The 20600-nt window shown below is 28.1% G+C and overlaps 1 protein-coding gene across 1 annotated transcript; it reads left to right on the top strand.

The window, feature by feature from the left end:
* The first annotated feature begins 6534 nt into the window (after positions 1 to 6534).
* On the top strand, positions 6535 to 8630 carry LOC101236584 (vi polysaccharide biosynthesis protein VipA/TviB). Its single transcript, XM_065793055.1, has 2 exons — positions 6535 to 6670; positions 6845 to 8630. Exon 2 carries the CDS (start codon positions 7013 to 7015, stop codon positions 8288 to 8290), a length of 1278 nt encoding a protein of 425 aa, XP_065649127.1. The 5' UTR covers positions 6535 to 6670; positions 6845 to 7012; the 3' UTR covers positions 8291 to 8630.
* The last annotated feature ends 11970 nt before the right edge of the window (positions 8631 to 20600 follow it).

The raw sequence follows: 20600 nt of genomic DNA, 5'->3' as shown, positions 1-20600 counted from the left end.
TAATAAATTTTGAAAGTTTATTAAAAATAAATTCGATGTTTAGTATAAACGGAAAGTAAATCAATTTAGAGTTAACACTCATAATGCATGTTTGTTAACACTCATAATGCATTTTATTTAGTTACTGTTCGGCGTAATCCATCTATAAGGCGTGCTGAGGTTGTTTGTACCATTAAATCACGGCTTCGCTTTGCAAAGGATTGTGGTGGAGGGAGTAGGAGTAGAGTTGCTAAATTTTTAGATCATTACTAGATCAAAGCGGAAAAAACTTTACCATAATACATTTGAAATAATTAAAGGATGAAATAACTTTTATTTTAAAGTATATTCTTATTTGGTTAATATTTTTGTTGAAGCAAAACAAATCCTTTGTAAATAAAATTAAGGGGGGTCGTGATAAAGTACATCACCCTATATTTGTCAATTTTTAACCCCTTCCCTCCTGTCACAAACGATCACATATACCTGAACCCTTTCACCCTCCTAAACTGTGACTCCTAAAAGTTTTCGCGTCAAAAAAATTTACAAAATTTAAATGTAAATCTTTGCAGCATTTTAAAAATTTAACCTCATGAAAATACGGCAATGCAGATAAGTAACATAAGAAGTGTAAGTAAAATTTTACAAATTAAAACATTTTCTTATTTGAATGACTCAATCAGTATTAATAAAGTTGTCATAATAAAGTAATTTTTTAAAGTTGCTTTGCGGAAAAAACCACTATCGGTTTGATTAGGGATCGTCGACGACGCTACATTTCGTTAATAAACAAAACAAAAAAGATCAAAAGTTTTTCCTTGCAGAGCCTTAGATTAGATAAAAAAAAAAAATAGCTCGTAAAGTTTAATGAAAATCGCCACGATAAAGATATTAAGATTTCCTACTTCTTTTTTTTTAATTAGCGTTGCGTAAGTTGTGGACTCCCTAACTTTCTAATCTAATCCCTAACTTTCATTAATGTTAACTATTTCAAAAAAATAACTTTCTAATAAATTTCTTTTAATGAGTAATTCTAAAAAATCTGACTCTTAATAATAGACATAAAAAATCCTCGATAAAAGTCGCTCGGTAAAGCAAGTAATGTAATGTAAGTTAAATTTATATAACTATATAATATAATTATATAAGTTTGTTTTCTTGATACTATATATTTATAAATATATAGTATATATAGTATCAAGAAAACAAATTTATTTTTTCAACTTAATTTATTCAACTCTGACGAATTTTTATATACTTTTTTAATTGATATAGAATTCTCAACATCTTGCAAATATTTGTAATACAATCCGCGTTACTGATTCGCAGAAATCTGACCTAAAAGTTGAAATATTTTTTTATCTTATTTTTAAGTGGCATTTACGGTAATAAGTTTGCCTTCTTTTGACAAGCTCAAAAATCTTTAGCTTATTTTATTCTTTCAGACTAAAAGCATACAAAATAGCCAAAAGTTTAATTCACAGTTTAAGTAGTCAAATATTTGATAAAGTTGTTGCCCGCGTAATGCAATTTAAAAATGGAATTGATCGTATATGACGCCAACGATGGGCAGATGAATATATGCCAACACAACGCCAACATGCGGCCAACCAAAACACTTCTTTAGACCAACAATCACAAATACATTGGGTCTATTTGAAGCCTACTAAGTTGTGTGGTATGCTAAAAGTGTACTCGGGTACGCTTTTATGCTTTATATACCTAATAGGTACCTTAAACATATATACAAAATGATTAAAAAGTTAAAAAAACGTTTCAAAGTGAAAACTGCGATTATTGTATAATCGTCGTTTTCGTTTTGTCACTTTTTTTAGACCTTTACTAAACTACAGTAAAGTTAAGTTATTTTATTTTAATAGTTTTTTCCTTTATTTTGGGAAGTGTTTCTTATGCATGTTTTCTTTTGGGAAGTGTTTTTTATGCAAGTTTTCTTTTGGGGAAATGTTTTTATACAAGTTTTCTTTTGGGAAGTGTTTTTTATGCAAGTTTTCTTTTGTGAAGTGTTTTTTATGCAAGTTTACAAAGTTGTTATGGAAATTGTTAATGTGGTAGTAAAATAATTACAAAAAAAAATTTGTATTCAACTTTTAAAAATAATTTTTTTTTCTCAAATTGTACAATATACTGTTAAAATCTAAAAAAACTTTACCGAACTTTTTTTTTATTATTATTTATTAATCAATAAATGTAAAAAAATTTTGGCTGGTGATATTTTATATGTGTCATTGTGTCGTGGATTAAAAGATTTAAGTTAGGTCCAAAACTCAATAAAATATTAGCATTTTTGTAAATTTGGGCAAAAATGGGGTTATTTAAGGGTACAAAATCTGTAAAAAAACACAAAACGAGAGAAGCAGTAATGATTATTCTAGTGTATGTTCTAAATACTGATACAATAAATAAGTGGGCCAAATTTCAAATCAATTTGATAATTGTTTTTGAAAATATCTCCGTCGCCAGCAAAAAAACATGATATTGAGAATGTAAGTGAAAAAAAGGAAACAAACTAAGTTCAAAAATCTTCATTTTTTTACATTACACTAACCAATTTTTTATTTTGATCTCAAAAACTATTTTGTATTTTAAATAACTTTTTTTTTTCTCGATTTTGTCTTATGGTTACATTGCTTTTCTGCTTCCAAGAATTGTTTGGTTTCCTTACATAAACTTTACAATTTTGCTTATTACTTATTGCCATCCCAAACTCATTAAAAAAATTATTTAAAAATTGATGTCCATCATAGAACTTAGAACAGCTGATTCTACTTCAATACTTAAAGCAGTTCTTTCAACGTGTATACAGTTTAAACATCTCTTGTAAATTGATTTAGCAATTCATTGGAACTCTGTTTTTTTTTCGTGTAAACTTTTTTCAGGAAATTTATCAGAAAAGTTGACTATAAGTATTGGTTTGATAGTGTACACAACAGCTAGAATAAAGAAATTAAATGCATGTCATTTTTCCAACCAACTTTTGAGACTAGAATTTGCACCATGAACCTTTTGATGCACATACAAAACTGATGGTGATCTTTTACTCTATTCACAAAACGTTACAACATTAAGGTTTATGTCAAGTGGTCAAACACACCTTTAACTAGTACTTCAACTATGTTTTGCAAATGAGTTCTTTTTAGCAATAGTAGTAGATAAATAAATAAACAGTATTTCATTAACAACCATTGCAACAAGTTTATAGTCCAATACCAAGGCTTACATTTTTAAAAGAATCAAATTTTAAATTTACATTCTAGACATTTAAGAAGCATAACTATGTTTAAAGGCAAAATAAATCTCTTAATAAAGTTAAATCTTCATTTGTATTTTAAAAATCCTGCACAACTTGTTCGACAACTTATTGATGGAGGATGAGTCTGGAATATTTTCAATTGAATTTCAGTCTGAAAGTATAACAGTAGTATCTTTAAAAATAAAAACCCTTTTGTCACTGTTTTTATGAAACTTTGATTTTACATTTGGTAAAGCTTTTTTGAAGATATTTTTCTTTTTGATCCATCCATGGCACTTTTATTTAAACAAGATATTAAAAAAAAAATGTATAGAGTCACAAATAACTGACAAAAACATAAAGCTACAGTGGGCTAGAATTCACTTTTAATGGACAAAATTAATACTAATTAATTATTAGGTCTTTATTTACTAAATTTGGCATGAGTACTAATATGAGGTCTGCGCTTCTTATGAAAGTGGTATTTTTACATTTGGTTGCTATGGATACCTAATTTTGCTTAGTAACAACCTATTTTTGGTAGCTGCTGATGTTTTATGTGTTTTATATATATTAAAACTAGTATTAATATGAGTTTTGCATTAATATGAGTTCTTATGAGGGGGATATTTATCAATCAGTTGCTATGGTTACCTAGTTTTATGGATATCTAAATTATATAGCAACAATCTGTTTTGATAGTTGCAGATTTTTTATGAGTGCAATATTCACTTAATTTGGCACTTTTTTAATGTAGCTGCTATGGATACCTATATTGCTTAACAACCAGATACTTTCCTTAGTTACACATATAAAAATGATTATGAATAAATTTTCATTTCAAGAGTTATGAATAAATTTTCATATAAAAAGAGTTATGAATAAATTTTCATTTCAGTCCTATTTTAAATAACTATTAAATATAAAGTATTTAGGAAAAATAATTTTTTTAAATAAGTAAAGATTTAGGTCATTAATAGTAAAAATAAAAAATATGGCTATAAAACATTGACAATTCGAAACACATTAACAATTTATAAAACATACAAACATGCATAAAATAAGAAATCATATTTTGAGTGAGTTAACAGTCGGAGCCTGAAGCAAATCACTAACTCTTTCTGGGAGTCGAAATTTTGAATTTTGAGAATTTAATCTTCTCATGCTGCTGATAATTGGTTCTAATTAGCACAAAAGTTGGCATAATACATCACATTTAGTTTTCAAAAGACTGCATTTGTGTGTGCAATTTTCACAGAAACATTTGAAATCTTTGTTTCGTGCTTCCTGTGCCTCATGTCTGTGTAATCATATCTTGTGCAAACTTTTTGGCATGTAATACCATTGGTAGCTCTGAACAAACAATAGAGCCACCTAAAAGAGGCAATCAATCATGTAATTACAAAAGCTAACCTCAAAGCAGTACTTTTAAAATGTATCTACATTAATTGGCGGAGATAATGACAATGTGACAAAGATGACATGCAACTTTTTTAGCAGTAGTACATCCAGCTTTAAAATTTCAGCCACAATACTTTAAATTTGGCACATTTAAATAATGAAATAAGACTTTCATGTTATGGCAATTCTATTATTCATTTAAAATGACAGCTTAAAATGATATTAGCATCTATAACTGTGGCTAAGAATTACCTTTTAAAAGTTAAAATGCAATGAAATAGCAATCAATACTGTTGTTATGCAAAAATAATTTAAAAAATTAGGTATCCATAACAACCAATTAAAATTATGACTGCCGTAAGAAGTGTGAATCTCATTTTAGTATACGTATTTAATATAATGTACATAGCACAAATAAAAAACTGATAATATACCTTTAATGTGAAAATAAATTGTTGCTAAGTAAAATTTGGGACCAAGCAACCAAATTGTACTCAACTTGTAGCTCGAATACGTCTGTTTACGTCCATATAACCAAGTGTGTTGGGTTCCTTTTTTTATATATATCATTACTTTAGGTGCCTCAAGAAGACCTAACGGTCTTGTCACCGCGGAAATGCATTCAACCAGAAGTTCACGCCTCCTTCCTTACCGTGACAATAGTTCACGCCTCCTTCCTTAGCGTGAAAATAGTCCAAAGCTTGTTTCGAACCTGGATCTCTTGCTTATAAAGCAAGCGCTCTAACCACTGCGCCACAGTTTCTTACATGTTAAAGAACAGTTTATTACTATTCATTCGCTGCCCTAACCCGCCCCAAAAAAAGACGCATTTAATTTGGCACATTTAAGTAACAAAATTGAACTTTTGTGTTAAACCTATTCTAATATTCATTTATTACACCTTAAAATGACATTAGCATCCATAACTGTGGCTAATTATTACCTTTTTAATGTTAAATTGTAATAAACTAGCAATCAATACTGTTGTTATGCAAAAACACCTAAATAAAACTGTGCAACAATGTAAACAAAATTATAAAAAAAATTGTCAACTTTTCACCAAATTATTATGAAGCTGTTTCAGAAAGATGATTAAGAATTATTTAACAACAAATTTAATAAAATAACTCCAGAACTTTAACTAGATACATATATAGAATATTGTTTATGATTTTTAGACAGATTGGATCATGTCAAAATTTTGACTTTTGTCCATGTCCATTTTGACTGGCCCACTGTGTATTGTGCGCAATGAACGCACATAAATTAAGTCATAAACAAGAAGCAATAGGTGAATAACAATGCTTTTTTTATACAGTCAGTATAAAGGTATTTTCATTTCAAAAATGTGTAGCAACGGAAAAATCAAAGTGTTGCTAAGGATAAAAATTGATACTGAATCATTTTAATTAAAGATTAAATGTAGATAACAAAGTTTTTTTTGCAATCCGAGAAATTCATGTAAACATGAATTTATAAAAAAATTATTTTTTCAATTTTTATTACTGTACTATCCCCTTAAACACAGAATTTGCATTATTTAGGGATTTTAATGGAGATCAGTCTATTACAACCTAATTCATTTTAAACGGCAATTTGATTGTTTAGTAACATAATCCGATTTATAAATGCAACTTTGAATTTTTATTCGTGTTTGTTTGATGTATTTGATGATATAAAAGAAGGCATATGATCTGATATGATTGTTTTAACTATCTCTTATTTAGCGAGGAAATAAAGTACTAATTAATATATTGTCCATTGTTATTGCTGAATTTCTCGTTTTTTGTGTTGATCTGTTTATTAAATGAATCACACAATATCAAAATAAATCATTTTTAAGTTTTGGGTTTCTGTATCAATATCGTAATTTAGCCCGTTATTGTCTTACCAATTTAGACAACACGCGACATTAAAACCATTTTGTTCTATCTCCACTTTTAAAAAAACATGAGTTATTAATAGTGTTATGTACTTCAGAATATTGTTTTTTTATTGTATTGAAACCTAAGTTATAAGTAAAAAAGTTGCGGAGAAAACGTAAGTTAAAATGTTGTTTTTATATTCCGTCTCCTAAGGTTTTTATTTTTTTGAAGGTGATTTGAGAACTTTTCTGTTGACGTACTTGGCGGTTTATATAGCAACACATTACTAAAGTATTTTAAAAATCGTTATTAATTATTTTAATTGAAACAAAGTCAGTGTTGCATTTAGATATGTACAAATTGTTTCGGCAAGCTGTTGGTGACGTAAACAACAACACCACCGCCTTTTTTAAGACTATTTTGTTATAATTCACTTAAGTGAATTACGTCACGTTCCATTTAGTCAAACCGACTTATATGTAAACTAGAAAAGAATTTTATTCTTTAAAATAAAAAAATGAGCGAAGTTGCCGTCATTGGGTTAGGCTATGTTGGTTTGCCATTAGCCGTAGAATTCGGTAAAAAAAAACACACCATTGGTTTTGATATAAATAACGTAAGAGTTAAAGAAATTTTAAAAGGAATAGACAGAACTTTAGAAGTAAGTAATGATTATTTAAAAAGTGTTTTAATAACTAAAACCGAATTTGCTAGTTTTACATGCAGCAGTAACTTAGAAGATATAAAAGATTGCAACTTCTATATCGTAGCAGTTCCAACCCCCACTGATAAAAATAACAGACCTGATTTAACAGCTTTATTCAAAGCTAGTGAAGATGTTGGCAAAGTTTTAAAAAAAAATGATATTGTTATTTACGAATCAACAGTATATCCAGGTGTTACAGAAGACAAATGCATTCCGATTCTTGAAAAAATTTCTGGATTAAAATTTAATGTCGATTTTTTTGCAGGATATTCGCCGGAAAGAATTAATCCTGGCGATAAAGAACACACAGTTACCAAAATAATAAAAGTAACATCAGGTTCAAATGCAGAAGTGGCTGAAAAAGTTGACCAACTTTACAAAACTATAATTGTCGCTGGAACATTTAAAGCAACAAGCATAAAAGTAGCAGAAGCAGCAAAAGTAATTGAAAACTCTCAACGAGACATTAACATTGCTTTTGTAAACGAATTAGCAAAAATTTGTAACTTGATAGGAATTGACACAAACGAAGTGCTTGAAGCTGCTAGCACAAAATGGAACTTTCTTAAGTTTAAACCAGGTTTAGTTGGAGGACATTGTATTGGGGTTGATCCATACTATTTAGCACAAAAGGCTCAAGAGTTAGGATATCACCCAGAAATTATTTTAGCTGGAAGGCGTTTAAACGATGAAATGGGTAAATATATTGTCACAGAAACCGTCAAGCTAATGATAAAAAAGGACGTCAAAGTAAAAGGTGCTGATATTTTGGTTTTAGGCTTTACGTTTAAAGAGGATTGTCCTGATGTAAGAAACACAAAAATAATAAACATAGTTACTGAATTTAATACCTATGGAACAAAAATTTTAGTTGTTGATCCTTGGGCAAATCAAGAGGAAGTAAGACAAGTGTACAATATTGAAGCTTTAAAAGAAATACCTGCAAATAAAAAGTTTGATGTAATTATATTAGCTGTAGGACATAAAGAGTTTTTAAAACTAAACATTCGAGATTACTTAAATATCAATAATGTTGTTTACGACATTAAAGGGCTGCTTGATAAAAAGTTAGTTGATGCAAGATTATAGCATATATATATATATATATATATATATATATATTATATATATATATACCTATACTTATATATACTAGAGCATATATATATAAACTTCAAACATTTTAATTTTTTAAATGACCAAAGCTATACTACTTCAAATAATACCGAGAGAAAACAAAACTTTTTGAGATTTCTTTTTATAACCTATATATCTTTATAATTTTTTACACAAACATTGTGCATTTTTAAAGTTTATAGCAAAATTGTTCATTTTAATTTGAAATTGTAGTTTTATTTTTAACTAAAGTCTAATAGTTTACATTAAAAAAAGTTTTCTTGATTTATTATATTAGTTTTGTTGACTTTTACCTCGATCCTTTTTATTTATTCTTAGTTTTTAGGTATGTAATAAAAAATAAAAAATCAAATATTTTTTGTCAGATTTAAATTGATTATCTATGCTAGACACTGATATTTAATTTAAACCACTTTAAGCACTTTTTCTATAACTTTTATAATTATTATATAACTTCTATAACTTCTATAATTATTATATTTATAAGTTTATTTCCTATTGGCCCATTCATCTTAGCTTAAATTTGTGTTATAAAAATAGAATTCAGCAGCGTAGCGCATTAAGAGGTTGATAATAGAACAGTAGAGTTTCTTAAAAACGCAAGTGGTTGTCATGGATATTTGGACAAACAATTTGAATTCAAAAAAGATTGGTCATGAAAGCGCTCTATAATAACTAGAAAGCGCATCTCCTTAAAAAATATTAAAATATATTGGAAAGCCTCAGAATTTATACTACGCGTAGTAAATATTTATAAGTACGACTGCACATTATATGTACATTATATTACACAGCCTCAGATTTCACCCGAAAAATAAAAGGTGCAAAGATATGATAACTAGTATTGGTATATAGATATGGATATTATAATAAGATACAAATGTATACCAGTATGCACCTTTTGATTCTTATTTACCCTCTGCAAAATGTCTGGGGCTTGTAGCATAAGGTAAACAGCTTACAAGTTGCTGTATGAATCATTATTTGGTGTGAGCGTAACACAACCCAGGCTAAATATACTTTATTTTGTTATATAGACTTTTTGGTCTAAAAGTTATTAGCATACATTTGGTTATTTTTTTAAATTTAAATATTTTCAAGTCTCTACTAGGTGCAATCAAAGTTTGCGAAGCAATAAAACAAATTGTTAGTTCGGGATCATCATTTAAAGTAAAACTTTAAATAAAGTGTTAAATAGTTGATAGTATTAATATTACAGTTGTGGAAGAATTCAATTTATCGTGTTTCAAAACATAGAAAACCACTAAAAAAAGATTCGATTCGATAATTTTTGAAAATCATCTTTATACTTGAAAAGTTACTTTCAAACTCCTATAGTAAAGTTGCATTAACTTGAAATAATAAATGTTCTAAAGTAATTGGAATAAATAAAAAATAGATAATAGTAAAAGCAACAACAAAAATCTATAGTAAAGATAAAGCGCGATGTCTGTAATTTCATGTTTTAGTGCTTTCCAATATGGCAAAGTTATTTCGAATTATAACACTTCTTTTTTAAAATAAGCTTAGCTTACTTTTTACTAATTGCAATTGTCTAACACAATGAGTTCTCAATTGTCTAACCCAATGAGTTCTCAATTGTCTAACCCAATGAGTTCTCAATTGTCTAACACAATGAGTTTTCAATTGTCTAACACAATGAGTTTTCAATTGTGTAACACAATGAGTTCTTAATTGTCTAACGTAATAAGTTCTCAATGTAGATAACATTATATTATTATTAACAGGAAAGTGTCATTTTATTTAGGATGAGTCTAAATAAAGTTTAAATGAATTTTATTTAGGGTCACCTTGAACAAAATTCATTTGGAACATTTTATAATTAAAGTAAAGTTCAATACTTTTCTTACTTTCTTAAAAGTGCGTTTTTTATAATATATCCATATAATTTATAAATATATTCAGATAATTTATGATATATCCACATAATTTATAATATACCCCTACAATTTAAATGTAAATACAGTTAAACTTTTTAACTGTATTTAAAAATCTAACTTCAATGATGGTGTCAAGTGAGAGGGCCAAGATCGACATTTTTTTTTTGCGGCGGGGAAAAGGTTTTAAATTGTACTAATTAAACTTGTATACAAAGAATTTTTTCAAATTTCCGCGTTTTGAACACAATATTTACGCATTTTTAACACATTGTTGCATTTTCATGCCTTGCATGAAAATGAAAACTAATGTGTTATAATTGATTTTTAGTTTTAATCTCTAACAAACGTTCAACATTAACAGGTTTGATTAAAAGCAAGGTTGTACTTTTCGATATGCAATTCAATTAGCTAATTTAAAATATTACAGTCAGAGTTATTGGTTCAAAGGTGTAACTTTTTTTAGGGATGGTTTTTGCGACGTGTAATTTATTTTTTGATGCTTTAGATAAAGCATTTAGTAGTTTAAAAATTGAACAAAGTTGGAAACAGAAAACGCATTTAATAAAGTTTTTAGGTCGGAGACATAAAACGCTCTTAAAAGTCATCTTTTCCTGGTCACGTGATATTTTTATTTTATTTATGCAAACTTTTTTACTCAAAAGCATGACTTTGTTAACTGACATTTCCTGTGTTTAATTACAGTATAATCCATCACGACAACTTTTCAACGTAACAGTATGTAAATAAAAATACAAAAACCAGTAGTTATGAATTTTTGAAATGCTTCTAATGCTAATGATTTAAAAAGAACTATTAAGAAAGCGATTATAAGTTTTACAAAAAATAACAACATCCCGTATTAAAGTAATCCGTTTATATTTTTACTATAAAGCAGTGATATCATTTTTTTTTTTTTTTGCTGTTCATATAAATTACAATTCCCTTTCACAAAAAGTAAAATATAATTACATATATATAAATAACAAACAGAGACAAGATAATTTTTTATAGAGCCCCTACAGATCATAACAATAATAGTAAAATATGGCAAATAAATCAAGTTGAAAATTTAGCAAAAAAAAAAATAGTAAAAAAGAAGATATAATGTTTAAAAACGAAATAGAGAAAAAATAGTATAGTAAATAAAAGTACAAATATCCTCAATTAGTCGAAAGTGAAGATATAATATTTAAAAATACATATAATGAATAAAGAATATATAGTATTTAAAAGTATAAATAGTCGCCAATAGTCAAAAAAAGAAATATTTAAGAATACAAATCTGACTATTAAGTCGTGTATTGAGTACTATCTGTGTTTTGAGTCAAGTTAACAAACTCAAAAATGGCTACAGTACCAAAAACTATAAAACACAAAAAACCATCGCCATCACCAAATTCTCTAAATTCATCATTCACTAATATTCTTGATCTTCGAAGTAACTTTTTTTCTGTTGAGTCTTATCTCTTGCAAATTTAACCAAACCTACTTGCTCATTGTGAGACTAATTAAATCTACAGACTATTCTTTCATGTGCCTTTATTTAGCACCACTTCATTCTATCACCTTTCTCTTTGCTTTACATCTCTCTTTCATCTTCTTCAAGACAGCACTTTTTTCGATGTTATTTCTGATCAAATTGATTAAGCCCTCTCTCTTTACCTTTTAGTCAATACCTTATTGTCTTTATTTCTTATAAAATTGATTTATTGACTTTAATTCTTATAAAATTGAATCGCTTGGCTCTAGTGTCAAAGGCTCTGCAGGCGTAAAGGCTCACAACTTTTGCCTTTCTTAATCTTTAACTCAAATAGTCAACTTTTCATCTCACTTTCCAGACAATTCGAATCATTTACCCTCTCTACTCGACTTATATTTTGTTTCTGATCGTAGTCAGTGCTCAGTTTCTCCACATTCATCCTAGAGTGCTGCTGGTCATGGTTTAATCCCTCTAAAACTATTATATCATTCTTCCTCATCATCAGACCCCCCTATCGTTGTACCTCTTACAACTACCTTAAAGCTGACTGAAACTCTTTCCGTGATTTTCTTTTTGATGGCCTTTGGGTAGAAATCTTTCGTCTTCCCGCTTACAAAAGTGCTTTTTACTTAACTTCTTGGACTCAGGCTGGCATAGAATCTTTTATTCCATCTTGACAATTCAACGTCAAATCTCACTCTTCTCCATGGCTTTCCTCACATTGTGCTGCTGCAATTTCCAATCGTAACCTTTACTTTTAAATCTATCAGCAAAACAATTCTCCAGAAAACAGACGTCTGTTTAACTATTGCTTGAAACCATTGTAAAAAGGTTTTGTCTAACGCCAAAGCCCGCTACTCTCAGGTCACGAAATCTTGTATTTCATCTCAAAGATCAGAGTCTTGTGACTTTTGGAGAAGTTATAACAGCATCAACAATAAGGGCAAATCTGTTATTCCACCTCTCTTGTATGGTTCAGATTTTGTCACTTCACCTAAAGATAAAGTTGAATTGTTTTCTAAGAACTTTTCATCAATATCATCTCTTGATTCCACTAGTTCTACCTGATATAGCCAACAAAAAAGTTCACTCCAGTTTCTGCATCTAAAGTGATTTACTACTTAGACTCTTCTACAGCTTGTGTTTTGGACAGCGTATCTGTTATAGTCTTGCAGAAGTGTTCTCCGGCTTGCTGTCTATACTTTCAAAACTTTTTAACAAGTGCTTATCAGAGTCTTGTTTTCCTGCCTGATAAATTTTTTTTTTGATAAATTATCAAAAGAAGAGGTAGTTAAATGATTTATTCAGGAAGCACATAAAAAAATAAAAGTTATTGAGAATTGCCAACAGCATGCTCTAACTATTGTTGAAATAAGAAATTTATTTAACAATTTGTCAACTAAACAACTTGATGATTTAGATATATTATGCGTAAATAATTTTTTAGCAGAACGTCTTGCCATGAATGGTACAATATTGAATTAACCAAGACTAAGTTATATAGAACGGCAAAGTAGAAAAAGTTAATTAAAAAAGTCATAATTTACCCTATTTGTTACCCGGTGGGAAATTGGCAGGGTAATAGCTAGCTATAACCGTAACGATAAAGACAGCGATTTTAGCTTTTTAAGGTCTTGAGGGAAAGTCATCAAAATTATACTGTTTGAACGCGTCAAAGTGAGAAGATTTTAGGACTCTATCAATTTATAGAGCATTATCTTGATGAACTCCCTCATTCATTTATTGAGACTTTAGGACGTCTTTAAGATGACTTGCCATGCCATGGGCGAATTCGATACATAATACTAATGGTTTTACTAATTTTTTATTGTTTATATTTTGTATGTGGAAGCCATGATAAGTGATCATCCACAATAACCCTTAAAAACTTTATAGAACCTTGTCTATTTAATTTGTTTAAAACTTATAATAAGTTTTGGCAGTATTAGAGAAAGGTTTTCTTTTATTTTTCTTTTCTTTAATGAAACAAGGTATGTTGTATTTTTTCAGCGTTAAGAGAAAGTTTATTTGACCTGGACCAATCATTTACTTTGACCTAGACGAATTATCTACTTTTTCTAATTCAATGCACATGTCAACATATAGTTGATTATTATTGCTATTAGATAAAAATAGGTTTGTATTGCCTGCAAATATGATAGCATTTAGTTTTACTGATGCATTATTAAAATTATCAACATAAAATAAAAATAAGACTGGTCTTAGGATCGATCCTTGAGAAACTCTATACAGAATATTCAGTATTTCTGATTTCTTGTTTTGAACATATTATTTTCTAATAGATAGATAACGTTTTATCCAATGATATAATTTGTTGCATACCTCGTACCATTTTAGTTTTTCTAACAGAATAAATAGATTAATGGTGTGTCTTGGATAAATCTATGAATACTCCGGGAGTAAACTTATCATTTTAAAATCATCAGTTATTTGGTCGACTAATTCAATTATGGCATGTTCAGTTGAATGTTTTTTGAAATCCAAACTGTTTTGGATTAATAATTTCGTTTTTTGTAAAATAATCAAAGATTCTATTATAAACTACACGTTCAAAGATTTTTGAGAAAACAGAAAGTACTGATATGGGTCTATAGTTCAATAAGTTGGTGCAATCATTATTTTTATAAATTCGGTATACTCTTGCAAGTATATCAGGAAATATTCCTTGATTTAAAGATAGGTTTACTATGCAGAACAAAGGTTTTGTAACGCTTTATTGGTTTGATATAAGGATATAACTTGGAATTTCATCAAACCCCGGAGCTTATTTTTTTTAAAGAAAAATAAGCTGCGTCAAATTCAAGAAAAGTCACCATCATACATTGTTGCATCTGTTGATTTTAGATATGTTTTAAATAACGTAGAAGTTGGTTTAATTTTATTTGCTAGACTAATCCCAACATTTGTAAAATATTTATTAAACTTGTTTGATATTTTATTAGGACAAAAAATATCTGATTTATTAATACTAATTCTTTGAGGTAATACTGAACTTTTTATATGACTTCGGCCCATTATGTCATCAATAAATGACCATGTTTTTTTAACATCAAACTTGGAATTGCTAATTTGTTGACTATAATACATTTTTTGTGTTTTTTTGATGTTCATAAAAATACTTATAGTTTTTGTATATTTTTTCATTCTCTGTGTTTTTATTTTTTAAGAATTTGTTGTATAGTTTTTGTTTATTTTTAGAACACTTTGAAAGTTTTTTATTCATCCAAGATTACTAAGTGCTTTTTTTTAGTTTTTATTTCTTCATATAGACAAGCTTCGTCAGATATCGCTAAAAATTTAGTTAAAAAGATACTAAAAGCTTTGTTTGTATTATTACAATTATAGACATCATTTCAATTTTATATATTTGATTTATTCCATAGTTCATTTGAATTAGTAATGGTTAAGTTACGTTTTTTTACATTTTGTAAACATTTTGGCTGAGTATCCTTAAAAACTTTTTTAATAGTAATGTAGACGGGAAATGACCGCTTATAACTGTTTTAAAAATGCCTGACCGAAGTGACGTCTTAAGTGATTGTTTGTAAAAATATTATCAACTGCATTTTTTGAGGTTCTCACCCGAGTAGGTTTATTGATAACTGGCAAGACATCGTATCTAAACCAGATCAAAATTGATTTAGTTTTTGGAAAGTTGTGGTAATTTAGCGCGTTTAAATTCATATCACCGGTTATACATAAATTATTTATAACCGGTGATATAAATTTAAAACAACTATTAATTGTTTTATTTCTTTGTTTATTTTTAAAACACACTTTTCAATAAAATTTTAAAACAACCTGATTTATTTTTTATTTTTGTTAGTAATTATTTCAATAAAAAGACTTTCATTGTTTTTATTTACTAAGCATAATTGTTTTTTTATCTTAAATATATATTTTTAAAGTATGTAAATTCTTTGTCCTCCACCTTATTTATGATTTCTTAGTGGTTGACAAACTACTTTGTAATTTGGCAAGCTATAAATAGAGTTTGATTCAATTGGACTTTCCGTTTCATGCCAAGTCTCAAAAATGAAAATAGATTGTATAAAAAATATTTTAAAAAAGTTATATTTTATAACCTATTTTTATTGCGACTAATTTAAAACTTTTAGATTTTATATCAAATTGTATAGAATAGGGTCGTCCATAAATGACGTCAGTATTTTTTCTCAATTTTTCGACTCCCCCTCCCTCCTTTGTCAAACTGTCAATTTTTGGCCAACCCCTAATACATATGATGTCAGTTTTTGTGTACTCCCCCCCTCCTGAAAAACGATAAAAATGCTTACAAACCATTGATTTTTTTTCGGACTAAATTATACATTTATATAATAGTAGATCTCATCAAATTATATTATATAATATTCGATATCTCAGTAAATAATCGACTAAGCAAATAGTATTATATATCATTAATATAATCTTCCCATGGGTTGTTGAAATGATCATCGATTGAAACAATAGGTAGTGAATACTCTCCGCGCTTCAAAAGGATATCGTATTCTTGAGGTACAATCAAATTCGTTGCGTCAACTTCATTTTCATTTAACCATTCAGCAGTTTCCGAACTCTTCTGCAAGGCGATGACTGCCAAAAATTCTGTCTGACGCTTGGCAGCGATACGAACAGGTTGGACCCTTTTGATTAGAGGGAGTGTATAGCAGAAATAACGACAATTTAATTTCAAAAAATGACAAATTTATGAGTTTACTTTTATGAGTTTACTTTGAACCACATTTTATAATCCACTAGGGAGCGAATAACGATTGTGAATTTTATATACAAAGAGTTAATATTTCTAGCATAATTTGATTCGCAGTCAAGTGGTAATATATTAATAAAACGATAGTAATTATTATTTTACGTTAGTAGTTGTTATTTATTTAATGTCTCTAGGAAACTTATTATATTAATTTATAATATTATATTATAAATAATTTAATAAAATATAATATCAAATTCCCCGCATTTAATATTAATTTCCCCACAAACAAAACATCATTTCTATACCATTTAATAGATGTAAATACCGTTAAAATCTGCTCATTAAAACTAAAAAAATAATTTAAGTTGACATCATTTTGACCTCAACACCCCCTCCCCATTGTCAATTAGTGTCAAACTTTCCAGCACTCCCTACCCTACTATTTTTACTGACATCATTTATGGATGACCCCAATATACATAAATCTCAGGGTAAATTCGATTTATTCAGGCTATTTATGTTAATGTTCGATGGTATTTATGTTAATGGCTCGATGATAAGACAGTTTATGTCTTCTGCTTGCTCCAGCTCTCTTATTTATTAACACGATTTATTTCATTGTAAATTTTAATATACGGCAAATATATATTAAAAAAAAAAAAAAAAAAATGTTTAATTAATTTTAAGTTGATCATTTTAATAATATGCTAAATTTTTTTAAATATGTTATTTCTTAGTAAGAAATACTACTTAATTTAAATAAAATTCAGATATGTAAAGTAATATAAAAATTAAAAAAATATAATGTCAGAATAAACTTTTTAATTTATTTGAAAAACTTTGAACACCTTGCCCTAATTATCAAGTAAATACTTCAGTATAAAATCTTCCACCAATAATGAAAGTATGCATTATTAAAAAGAATTTCTAATTTTATCAGGAGAAGTATCAAGTCCTAATTATAGAGTTAGTGTTCTATATTTAATTCTTACATTTATTCTATTTTTATTTATTCTAATAATATGTATTTATGCATCTATATATATTATATGTATATATATATATATATATATATATATATATATATATATATATATATATATATATATATATATATATATATATATATATATATACATGATTTTTAATTTCACAAAAATAGGTTCGGTGTCACTCATAAAAGCAAGACAAATAACACAAAAAAGGGCAAAAGTGAATAAACTGTCACGATAGATAACGAATGAATGAGATAACACAAAGTTTGACGATCAGAATCACAACAGTATAAACAAAACATAAAAATACACGACAAAATAAAAAATACAAAAAAACACACGACATTATAAACACTACACAAAAATACATGACAGTATAGACAGTCCATACAACATAAATTATTAAAACTTAAAAAATGTATCTTTTAATCAGTTAAAGTTTTATATTTTCGAATTTATCACAAACATTTTTATTCTTTTTACTTTGCATTTAGTTCTTCTGTTTATTTTAGGGTTGTTCGCCGTATACAAAAACTTACAAAAATTTCGCGTCTTTATCATCCGTATTTTAAGTTGTAATTGCGAAAGTTGTACATGCGCAAATTCACCTTCCGTAACGCATGATACGAAAAGAATAAATAATGATATTTTGTAATAACCCCCTTTACAAAAAGAAATTTGCGAAAAAAATGATTTCGAAAGAATACTTGCGAAACAGTTTCTTACGGAAATTGCGTTTCGGAATGTGCGCTTACGGAATAGACTCGAAAGCATTCATTTAACTGTTATGCAAAATAATGTTATTATTTAAATAAAATAAAATGTTGTTAAACGATTCTTCAATAATATAAAATACATACATACATACATACATACATGCATACATACATACATTCATACATACATACATACATACATACATACATACATACATACATACATACATACATACATACATACATACATACATACATACATACATACATACATACATACATACATACATACATACATACATACATACATACATACATACATACCTACATACATACCTACATACATACATACATACATACATACATACATACATACATACATACATACATACATACATGCATTCATACATACATACATACATACATACATACATATATACATATATACATACATACATACATACATACATACATACATACATACATACATACATACATACATACATACATTCATACATACATACATACATACATACATGCATTCATACATACATACATACATACATACATACATACATACATACATACATACATACATACATACATACATACATACATACATACATACATACATACATACATTCATACATACATACATACATACATACATACATACATACATACATACATACATACATACATACATACATACATACATACATACATACATACATACATACATACATACATACATACATACATACATACATACATACATACATACATACATACATACATACATACATACATACATATATATATATATATATATATATATATATATATATATATATATATATATATATATATACTAGCTGGAGTTACCCGGCGTTGCCCGGGCCAATATTTAAACTGGCTTACCTGATATCTGTACACAAAAATGGGCCCAAAAATGGGCCGAAAAAATGGTCCCCCCTGACCCCGGGGGTCGGGGTACGGGGTCAAAACCCAGCTAAGAACCTTCTTCCCCTCGAGGACTACCCCCATGCCAAATTTCATCGAGATCGGTCCGGCGGTTTGGATTTCTATAGAGAACAAACAAACACACACACAAACACACATTGCCCTTTAAATATATAAAGATATATATATATATATATATATATATATATATATATATATATATATATATATATATATATATATATATGAACTTGTTTATATGTATATATATATATATATATATATATATATATATGAACTTGTTTCTCCGCGCAGCGGCCTTGTTCGTTAAGGTTCGTGTTAAAGAGGTGGTTTTGAGGAGGTGAATTAAAAATATATATATATATATAAATATACATACATACTATATATATATATATATATATATATATATATATATATATATATATATATATATATATATATATATATATGCTTCATAAGCGAGAGGTTCCAAGTTCCATTCCCACCACGTCCCTGGTAGTACCGCGCTTAACTTGTTTCTCCGCGCAGCGGCCTTATTCGTCAAGGTTCGTGTTTCAGAGTTATAGAGTTGAAAGAGGGTTATAACCACAAGTAGCCTTCTCATCTGTAGAGGCATTCTCGGCCTTGGATAGGTGAATTATTAAAATAAAAAAATATATACACATAAATACAGTGACCTAGAAAGGTTAAGAAAGTTAGGATTGGGGGAGGGGGGCTGAAACAGAAATTAAGTGGGCCTAACGCAGTTAAAATTTAAATAGAAAAAACTGAAACTTTGAGTTAGCTTTGACGGAAAAGGCAACGCTCCCTCCGCAACATGTCTCTATGCCAGTGTTTATATATGCTTATCAAGTATTTTGATTTTCTTCCGACTTTCGGTTGTTTATTGCCTTTGGCTTAGCAGAAATGGAGATTTACTATTTATATTCTCATATATAAAAGCTTAGTAAAATATTCTATTACAAAGTTTAATTGAACTTTAAGTGTTATTTGGCCGTTGTCGGTTCTTAGTGAATCTTACAATTAATTTATCGCTACCTTTCAGACTAGCTACTACTCTGAAACTTTCAGCGCTTGTATAGTCCTGGTGAGCTTCTATATTAAAATTGGAAGAGTCGTATTGTACGTGCCCGCTTTTTTGCAACAAAATCTTGCAATTAATTTTTAACTGCTCTCCAAAATAGCTAGAGCTTTAAAACTTTCAGCAGTTCCATAGCCCCAATAACATTGGAAAACAAATTAGAAAAAATCATTAAAGAAGATATCTTTAAATCTTTTTTAAATTTACTTGTTGTTATTGAGGTAAGAAAAGCGAAAGCTAATATAACAGAGCACCTTAAAATAAAAAAAATGAAACTGCCTAAACATAAATTCGTTCTATTTGGAAACAAGTCAAAGCTAATTTAATATATAATTAATAATAATAAGAGTTTCGTTTCGAAAGAAATTTG

The sequence above is a fragment of the Hydra vulgaris genome, chromosome 03, assembly GCF_038396675.1.
Source record: "Hydra vulgaris chromosome 03, alternate assembly HydraT2T_AEP".
NCBI classification, from domain to species: Eukaryota; Metazoa; Cnidaria; class Hydrozoa; order Anthoathecata; family Hydridae; genus Hydra; species Hydra vulgaris.
The sequence above is the reverse complement of the archived record's forward strand: the minus strand, read 5'-3'. Positions and strand labels throughout refer to the sequence as shown.

Excerpts from the sequence above, each read along its gene's own strand:
- LOC101236584 (XM_065793055.1), top strand. The coding sequence starts at position 7,013 with ATGAGCGAAGTTGCCGTCATTGGGTTAGGCTATGTTGGTTTGCCATTA.